This window comes from Enhydra lutris, unplaced genomic scaffold, assembly GCF_002288905.1.
Source record: "Enhydra lutris kenyoni isolate GAN:26980312 unplaced genomic scaffold, ASM228890v2 scaffoldscaffold30, whole genome shotgun sequence".
NCBI classification, from domain to species: domain Eukaryota; kingdom Metazoa; phylum Chordata; class Mammalia; order Carnivora; family Mustelidae; genus Enhydra; species Enhydra lutris.
This window is the reverse complement of record NW_019154114.1, coordinates 15,992,014-16,002,117: the sequence shown is the minus strand read 5'-3', so window position 1 is coordinate 16,002,117 and position 10,104 is coordinate 15,992,014. Positions and strand designations below refer to the sequence as shown.

General features: G+C 47.6%; 1 protein-coding gene across 4 annotated transcripts in view; it reads right to left on the bottom strand.

Annotated features, from left to right (window-relative positions):
• Positions 1 to 10,104, bottom strand: part of LOC111152742 (beta-carotene oxygenase 1) — a 42,470-nt gene that overhangs the window by 5,636 nt on the left and 26,730 nt on the right. For all 4 annotated transcript variants that reach the window (XM_022511341.1, XM_022511340.1, XM_022511339.1 and 1 more), the window contains 2 exons: positions 3,805 to 3,910; positions 644 to 738 (listed from right to left, as the gene is read on the bottom strand). In XM_022511341.1, coding sequence (XP_022367049.1) covers positions 644 to 738; positions 3,805 to 3,910 — 201 coding nt within the window. The remainder of the gene's footprint in view (positions 1 to 643; positions 739 to 3,804; positions 3,911 to 10,104) is intronic.

Here is a 10,104-nt window from a genome sequence, read left to right as displayed (position 1 = left end):
AGTCCCTGGACTTCCCTTAATCCCTAATAGACGTGTTTCCCCTTGGGGTGTGGGATTAGTGGGGAGTGTGTGTGTGAACCCTAATTTTTTTGCTTTGCACATTTCTGCAACGCTTGCATTTTTTAGAAAAGACATTCCATTTATTATTAAAAATGATATTAAAGACAAGTGATGTCTGTACACTTAACATAGTCCTTGGGGTACAGTAAGTGTTCAACAAATAGTAACAAGTAAAAATAACTAAAGGGTCTAAGTTTCAGCCCTCTGCTTGAAAGGGCAGGTTCCTTGGGGGCAGGGACTGGGATCGCCCTGTTCACCTCCTTATCCTTACTGCCACCATGCTGTCGCATAATTGGTGCTCAATAAACATGTATTGAATAAAGAAATCAATGGATGACCTACAGCTCTGACCTCTTTGCTGAGATCTCTTTGTCCATCAGATAGGGCTGCCTCTCTTGGATGGCCCATCACCGCTTCCATGGTATTCCGCCCAAACGGACTTCACTCTCTGATCTGCCCTCTGCCCCAAAGGGACCTCCTTTTTCTGATCAAGGTCACCCAGTCTGAGAACCTAGAGTTTAGCTTTGCAGGCAGACACAATCGTCGTAGGGCGCGCCAGCCCAAGTCACATAGGGATCAGTACCTTGGTTGGGATGGGACTCCACTGAACTTCGGCAGCAAAGACGTAGCGATATCGCTTCCCATTTCGAGCATAATTGATCCGAGGCAGCTCTAAGCCTGGAGAGAATGACACAGCCAGTGAAGCCCCCATCGCTGAGGACTGGGAGCCTCCACCCTTCATGCCAGACTCGGCGTCCTGTCCACAAAAACAGCTCCCAATCCAGGATCGCTGAACTTGCTTCAGGGCCTGGATTAGATCAAGGTTGGTAACAGTGCAGGGGGAGGGAACCTCTGATAATTACCCTGGCTCTATGAGAAGGTTCAGAAGCAAGGAAAGATAGACCTTGTTTTTTAAGTGTATAAGCATCTTTAATTATCCAAGATAGAAATCAAAAAGAATTGCATGATTAGAATCAGAGGCTACTGCAATTTTTTTAAAGCTCTTAAAAAAAAAAGTGCTCGTGTATGCGTGTACATGTGTGGGGGTGTGGAAAAAAACTCTGAAGCCATGGAAAGGGGTGTCCATCAGGAATAGTTAAATAAATCTGGCGAATTCACATAGTCACCTAAGTAAAACTAATGTTTGCAAAGAATTTTAATAACATGGGAAAGTGCCAATATCATAAGACAAACTGTAGAAGGCTGGTTCTAGTATTATCTCCACTATGTTGCAAATGTAGAGAAAGGGTTCAGAAGCATTACTGGGGTAATAACTTCCTTATAGTTTGTATTTTATATTGTACACTCTAGGTTTCTCATTACATGAAATTTTCGTTATGTCTATTACTTTTGTAATAAAAAAAACCTAAAAATTGTGTGTGTGTGTGTGTGTGTGTGTGTATGTGTGTATGCGCCTGTGGGGGCAAATTAAATTTCTAAGTCTGAGGGCTGAAATGAAAATCCCCCGTCGGAGCTCACTGCTGGTGAAAATGTAATGTCCAAGAAAAGAGGAAGAAGATGTGGAAAATCTGCCACACAGAGGCCTCCTAAAAAGGAGGCATAAGAGGTTATCAGGCTTGTGGGGAGTGCAGGGGAATGGCCTGTTAAGGCGCGGAGATGTCCAGGCCCTCAGACAAGTAATCATGAAAATTTCAAGAGACAGGTCACAGTGACTGTGAGCTGAAGGGACCACCCACATACTGAAACCAGAAAAAGGTGCCCACAGTTGGCCCCAGAGTACCTCTGAGACTTTCCATGGTGCTCCTGGACCTCAAACCTGGTCTGGGGACTGCCACCCCCCTTACCTCCACCCTGTCAATGATCAGCCTCAGGTACTTGGTTAAGTAAAACGGGCTTTATCCCCGTGAATTCTGTGAGGCTGTTGAAACCATGCTCTTGAAGAATCTTCAGGATCTGGGAAATTCTCAGGCTATATTCATTCAGTGGAAGAAGCCATTTCAGAATATTCTAGATGGTACAGTATGTCTGCATTTTGTAAAACTGTAAGTGCAGAGGTTAAGGGTTTTTGAGTCCAAGAGACCTAGGTTCAGGTCTTGGCTCTGCTGCCTATCTTTGGGCAAGTTATGGAATTATCCTCAGTTTTGCTGTCCTCAGCTCTAAAACGAGAATGACACGTGCCAACACCTACCTCCCAGAGTTGTTCTGATAACTTCTACCTTGTGCTGGACTCTGACTATGCGCCAGGCCCTTGGTAAAGCACACTATGTGTGCAAACTCATCTAATGTCAAGGATAATGGGGTGAGACTGGCAGGGTGAGGTCTGGAAAGTTCTAGAAGAGGACCTGACATACGCCAAGCAACCCAGACATGACAGAAACACAACAGGTATTTCCAAAGTGTTGCCACGGGTGGAGGGATTATGAGGGATCCACCTGTTGCCGTACTTTTCAGCATTGCCCAAGATTGCCACAATAAGCAAGAATTCTCTTCTTGGATATAAAAAAGACCACAGCATTTTAACCCTTCATCTGCCCCTACCATGTGGCAAGTGAGTGGAGATGCAAGTCATCGTCTTAAGGCAGCCAGCCTTAAGAACCAGGACCAGGGGGCAGCTGGGTGCTCAATCAGTTAAGTGTCTGCCTTAAGCTCAGGTCGTAATCCCAGCATCCTAGGATCAAGCCCCATGTGGGGCTCTCTGCTTGGCTGGGACCCTGCTTCTCCCTCTCCCTCTGCCTCCCACTCCACCTGCTGGTGCTCTCTCTCTCTCTGCCAAATAAATAAGTAAAATTTTTAGGGGAAAAAAAAAAAAAAAGTAGGACCAAGACCTACATATTCACTTCCAAATCCTCCCAGTGCCTGGGGTGCCACACAGAACCGGTTATAGGATCCTAGAATGCTGTTTTATAGCAGTGGTTCTTATGGGCAAATCTGCGGTTGGTCTAACAAAGTCCTAGGACAGTTTCTGTCCAGATGCATGAACCTGGCAGCAGCCACCATGGGAGCAAAGCCGAGCCATGCCAGCCTCCCTCTAGCGAGTGTCCTGGACAAGTCCATTCATTCCACACCTGTGCTGAGCAGAGACGCTGCTAAGCCACACTTTTGTCACATCTGGGGATACACTGAGGCTTATATTCTAGGGCAGTGGTTCTCCATCAGGGTAATGGTGCCCCCACTGGACACCAGCAATGTCTGGACATGTTTTTGGTTGTTCTAATTCAGGGTGTGGGTGCTTACAGTCAAGGCCAGGGATGCTGCTCAGTATCCTACAGTGCCCAGGATGGCCCCCAGCACAGAGCATGACCCAGCCCCGAACATCAGGGGTGCCCAGGTTGAGAAGCCTGCTCTCATGGGTGCAACTCCTATTGGAGGGGTTTACACTCTGTGTGGAGCATAGCCTTTCTGAGCCATCTCCTCCTCCACTGAATGGGGCTGATGGCCCCTGTTCTGCAGGGTGTTTTGAAGGTATAGAAATGGAAGTGCAGACACACCGTCCCTGTTCAGTAAGTCAGCATTCAATAAATCAGAACGTTTGCAGAGACCAGCCGTGAAAATCACCTGATCCAACAACCACCCCCCGCCCCAGTGCCTTCCTAGGAGCTGTTTGAAGATATTTGAAAGAGAACTGTCGCCCATTGCTTTCTGCTGGGCACCCCAAGAGTCTTCCTGTTTGTCCCTTGTCCGGGCACAGCTCCTCTGCATCAGAAGGAGGTAGAGAGAGGTCTCACGGGAATTCACAAAAGCCTGCCCCCTCCCTAGGTGTCTTGTAAAGAGGATGTGTTTTACCTTCATAGAGCAACTCTGGCTGGCAGTAGACTTGGTCATCTTTTTCCTTCAGGGCTTTTGCTGTTGTAGATGTCAGTTTGATTAAATTTGAGCCCACTTCTGCATTCTGAGTTTTAAAAAAAAAAATTGGAAACGGGTTATCCAGAGCAAACACTTGTTTTACTGGGTACGTCATAAAACAAGTGCTTTAGTGGATGTCATCTTGTTCTGGCCTCACAGGAGCCACAGGAAGCAGCTATCACATTGCTGGTGTTTTTATTCTTACTCTCTGAGATCTCGTAAACTGATAGCTACCTACTGGTAGGAAGGGGTCCCTAGACTCATGGCCCTTTTCTCCGACTCCGGGCTCTCTTATCTTTCACAGGTGAAATTAATGTATTGGTAGGTTCTTGCTTTTTTTTTTTTTTTTTTTTTAATTTATTTATTTGACAGACACAGCGAGAGAGGGAACACAAGCAGGGAGAGTGGGAGGGGGAGAATCAGGCTCTCTGCTGAGCAGGGAGCCCGATGTGGGACTCGATCCCAGGACCCTGGGATCTTGAGCTGAGCCGAAGGCAGAGGCTTTAACCCACTGAGCCACCCAGGCGCCCCAGGTTCTTTTTAAATACTGGCTGATTCCCTTCCTGCAGGGAAGGCTGGCTGCATCGGTCATCAGAAGGATGTTTATAAAGCGTTCATAATAACATGGGAAATGCTCATGGTAGAATACCGAGAAAAGCAGTAGAGTAAATTGCATATGCAGTCTGAGCTCAATCAACTTAAAAAGAACTTACACTGAAAAGATCCTGGGGGAGACACCAATTATTAATAAGACAGCAGGCAGTGGAATTATGGGGACTTTATTTTTCTATGCTTATCTGTATTTTTAGAATTTTCTCCTGTGAAAATATACCACTGCTGAAATGAAAACAAATAGGCACTAAGAATGGCTTGGGAGTGAAGGATCTGTGGAGGGCATTCCTTGGTTTCAGCTTCTAATCAGACTTTGTTCGGTGTCTTACCATCATCACAGTAACCCAGGAGAGGGATTTAAAACAATTGATTAGATATTTACTGGGGTTCTACTACTTCCTGTTTCCCTACATACCAGCTATGGGGCCTCGAGCAAATGACTTAGTATCTCTGGAGAGTTCTGTGTCCTCATTTGTATAATAAGTTTCAGTGGATGCATCATGCAAAGAGTACACACATCTCCAAGTTGTTGTGCAGATTAAATAATCATGCAGACAGTTTGCAAGAGGGTCTCCTTAACAGTCAGTGCTAAATAAATGTTAGCAGCAGCTGATAACGTTACTGTTGTTGTTGCTGTTTTTAGGATTTATTTTACGGAGAGAGAGAGCATGAGCATGGGAGTGGGAGGGGCAGAGGGACATGGAGAGAATCTCGAGGAGACTCCATACTCAGCGAGGAGCCCAGCAAAGGGCTCAGATCTCACAACCCTGAGATCAGGACCTGAGCCAAAACCAAGAGTCAGATGCTTAACCGACTGAGCCACCCACTCACCCCTACATCATTTTGATGATGATGATGATAATGATGTTACGACCACTGGGGCAAGTGCAGGTTAGGCAATGAAGGAGAAGTAAGATTGAGTCCCTGCCTTCATGGAGTTTACAGGTTGAGAATTACTGTTATGGCTGACTTCTTCTCACGTAAATTTTTCTCTACTTTCCAAATTTTTCTAAATGGAATTTTATAATGAAAAGAAACCTATTTGAATGAGATCAGCTTTTTGCTGGGAAGGGGGACAGATCTGCTGCGTCCTAGCAGTTGAACTGCAGGGGCCCTCTGAGATTTGTTTAGTTCAATCCCTCAGTTGACAGAAGAGGAAAATAAGGCCCAGAGAAGGAAAGAGGCCTGCCCACAGCCACACAGAGGGAAGGAGAGTCTGGGCCCTTCGCTTCGCAGTTCTTCTGCTTGGAAGCAAGAACATTGTAGGCAAGGCAGGCGCTAAGGCCATGAGGCTGGCCCATTCCCATTCTGTAGGTCTCTGCGCAAATTCTCCTTCCCCAGCAACTCCGTCTGCAATGTTGCCAAGGGATTTGTCCTGTCCTTATCTCCTGTATGGAGTTTCTTCCTTCTTTTATGTTGTCTTCCCCTTTGAGACTGGGACCAGATTTTGTTCGGTGCATGGCACAGAGCTGAAAGCACACACCGGAAAGTAACCGCTGAATGAATGAGCGAATGCATGACTCAATAAGCTTTCCTTCCACTGTCAAGGTGCAAAACATGTGCTGTGCCGGATGGTTGTAGGAATTAAATGAGATGAAATGTGTGGAAAAAGTCGCCCGGCACTCAGCACATCGGTGGCGTCTTGTAAACAGAAGCTCTGAGTGCAGCCACCCGTACCCGTACAGACTGGCGGAGGCTGCCTGGTGCTTTGCTAAGTCACCTGACAGCAACAGGCATGTTGTGCATGCCCTGGGCTTGCATCGCAGGGAGTCCGTCTACAGAGACATCTTCTAATTCCAGCCTGAAACTGGTCAGACTGGTTGAGGGATAAACTGAATTTTTCCACACAGCGGTAATGAACATGACTCGGCTGCTTTTGGTGGCCACGTGCTCAGCTTTGAGAAGAGCTTTCTAGCCCAATGTCAACAAGATCCTACAGTTTGCTTTGAAATCCCTCAACTTGAGGGAACTCCCGGAAGCAACAGCCATCGTGGTAATTCCCCAAAACATTGGCTTTGGGGTTTGGAAGCCCGGTCCGTGAAATCGGACTCTGTGGGTTTCTGTGTGAACTTGAGCAGCATCTCCCCAACCTCAGCCCCTAAGCCTCCCTGAGCCCGTTTCCTGGTTTGCAGAATATGGGGGCAATTCATTACTTTTTGATGGGTGGTGACCATAAGTGGGGTTGCTTTGACTGATACCTGAAGATTATGGTTACAATTAAATAATAGTCATGAAAACACCTGGTCCAGGGCCAGATACATCATAGTCAGTAACTCAGAGCCAGACCGACATGCATTCAAATCCCAACTCTAACCCCACAGATGTTCCTGCAATGTTGGGCAACTTAATTCGTCTCTCATCTGTAGTCATGGGGGTAATAAGCAACACAGAGGGGTGTCCTACTAACGAGGTGAGAAGCATGCAAAGCATTTAACAGTTCCTAAAATTTGCAGGACCCAGGACAAGAGTGGAGACCCACCAACCCAATGTCTAAATACACTGAGCACACTGTTAAGTGAGACTCCATTCTCTCCCCCATCTTGATACGGAGACCTTCATAATGTGGAAGTGCGCTGTCCCATATGGGAAACACTGACCACACGCGGTTATTTACATTTAACTTAAAATTATACAATTAAACATCCACTTCCTCAGCTGCACTGGCCACAGTTCATTGGCCTATGTGGCTAGTGGCTACTGCATTAGACAGAGAATGTTCCATCATTGCAATGGATTCTTTTGCATGGTGCTGGTCTGGAAGGATGTGTGAATTTGGAATTCTAGGACTCCTTGTAGTTCCGAGCCAGAATAGGGTGGCAGAATGAGGGCCAGCCTCTGGGCCCAGGTTCTTTGTTCCCTGCCCTGTTTCTTCTCACTGCCCAGATTCCCCAGCCAGCACGACCAAGCCAATAGCTAACCCTGGCCACCTCATGGGTCTGAGGCCAGTACACCAGTGGCATAGCCTGCTTTTAGGAAGAGAGAAGCAGGAGCTGGAAGCAGTCTTGGGGCTATTTGGGCAGAGAATTTAGGGATCCCAGTAGCTGGTTCATGGTTGAGGCAGGGGAAGGTACCTCTCCGGATGGGCACAGCTCTTGGGCTCTCTGAACTCCTCAATCTGTGAGGAAGGGACACTGCCAAGGACAGGCTGGATCAGCAGCCCCTCCCCCAAATGTCAAGGTCAGAGCAGGGCCCCCTCCTGCTGGGGTCTAAGAAGAAAAAAGGCATCTAACACAGGGCCTGACATATAATGAGCAGCTTCTTCTATTACTAGATCTTTGTTTTTGAACTTGGGGTCAAGACAAAAACCAAATCTACTGAGCCAGGAGTTGAAACTACCTGTTGTAAGTCTGTAGTGCCTCCGCCCATGATGGCCCCTTACACATGGCTAGCTGTTGGAAGGGAAGGCCAGTGCTTATGAACCCACCTGGAGGCAACGCTCCGAGCCCCGCAGGAGGAGGGCAGGGCAGCCACCCAAACTGTCTGTACACGTCCACGCCCCTCCCAGCCCGGCCCCACCTTAGACAACCCTGTGCCACCCTGCATCAACAGGCCTAGAGTGCCAAGGGGCCCCACCTTCCTTTGACCCCAGCTGGCCCAAACACAAGAGAATCTGGGGCAGCTGGGAGGTCCCAGACTTTTAAATATACTTCACTACTGCCCATTCTATGCGGAAAGCACTTCCACTTGGGAAATGTTCCAAATGCTATAGAGAGACCCGTGTCCTTTTAGGGAACCCCCATCACCTTTCTCACCCACTTACCATTCGTTCATGGGTTTATAGTAGTTAGGAGTTTAATGAGAACCCTCTTGAGTGCCAGGCCCTGTGACGGATTTAGGGGATAAACAGCTGACAAGCCCAAGAGCTTGTCAAAGCTTTCCCAGGGCAGATGACTGAACAAGCTCATTTACCTGGGACAAATGTCCAGCAAGGAAATTCAGGTGCTATCAGAACTTACAAACTCCTCTAAAGGGAGTGATGATCCTGACGCCTAAAGGCTGAGCAGGAATTTGCTAGACTCACTGCACATCAGAAGCCCCTGCAGGCTGAGACCATGCCCCGCCCTTCCCCGCCCCCCACGGCCCAGCCCAGTTGTGGTCTCAGAGCCCCCAGCTGAGTCCAACCTGAAGCCCAGACGGGAAGCGAGGCCTGATACAAAGAGGACAGTGTTGTAGGCAGAGGGACAGTGACTTGCAAAGGCCCCGGACTGATGGGTGCCAGAGAAACGTGGCGTCTCCCACCATCTGTCCTAAAAAGCCTTTGGATAGGACAGAATTAGAGCTGCCAGATCTGGACATGTCTGCCATGTCCATCTGTTCAGCTTTTCGATTTCAATATGCAGGAAGGCAACTTGAAAGTGAAACAAGAAGATGTTTTAAGGGACAATAAATAGCAATTAAACAGCGTGGCCAGAGCTACCCTTCCCAGGGCTCACACTTCTTTGTTTCAAAGCAGTAGATGGCTCACACGGCAGCTTTTCAAAATATACATGCTGAACTTCTTAGCCTGGTTCGAAGGAAGCGAATCATTTTTCAAGCATGATAAAAGGTTATAAAATCCCTCCGTGTGTGGGCAGTGGGAGGGAGCGTTTCCTTTCTCTGTTTCATCCCTGGGCTGAGGTCAGTGTGAGGCAGGGCCAGGCCTCGGGATTTGCCACCTGTGCGCTCTGTGACACCCCCCACTGTTTCCTGGAACCAGGAGACCAAGCAAGGCACTGCAGTATGGTCCAGAGAGCAGGCCACAGAGGGCAGTGCCAGGTGATGACTTCGTGGAAGGCGGCCATTCATTCAATAGCCCTGAACCACGTGGGGAGGAAGTTCATTCCATTTCTCTTCCAGTCTTTCTGACTGGGTCAAGCAGAGAGTCTCAGTGAGGTGCCACTATGTGTTTAACACCTCATACTTCTAGAACTTTCTTTTTTTTTTTTTTTTAAAGATTTTATTTATTTATTTGAGAGAGAGACAGTGAGAGAGAGCACGAGCAAGGAGAAGGTCAGAGAGAGAAGCAGACTCCTGCGGAGCCAGGAGCCCGATGTGGGACTCGATCCTGGGACTCCAGGATCATGACCTGAGCCGAAGGCAGTCGTCCAACCAACTGAGCCACCCAGGCGTCCCTAGAACTTTCTTTTTAACAAAGAAATTAACTCTTGGCAAGCAACAGTATCTGGCTAGAGCTTCAGACCTCTGCTAATCATGGCTCTGTCCCTGGGGGCTGTGTGACCTTGCGCATATTCCTTAAGTTCTCTGAGCCTCAGTTGCTTTACCTGTAAAATGAGACTAATGTGAGGACCTCTCCCATAGGTTGTTTTGATCTGTAACTGAGGCAAGGAAAATAAAATGCTTAGCAAAGTAGCTGGCACATAGAGTGCATTCAGTAAATAGGAGCCATCAAAATTGAGTTGAATTGAATTTGCTTTCATTTAAATTAATTAAGTCATGAAGTCAGTGAGTTCTGGAGCCAGGAATCTCTGTAGCCTCTGAAACCAAGCCCGGAGCCTTGGTAGCATCACCCTAATTGAGGATAATGTCTGGCCTAGTGGTCATTTTTAATGCAAGAAGGGGACTCATCACCAGCAGGCATTAGGTAAGTGAATAGTGATGAATCCCAGTCTGGAACCGCCATGCAAATGT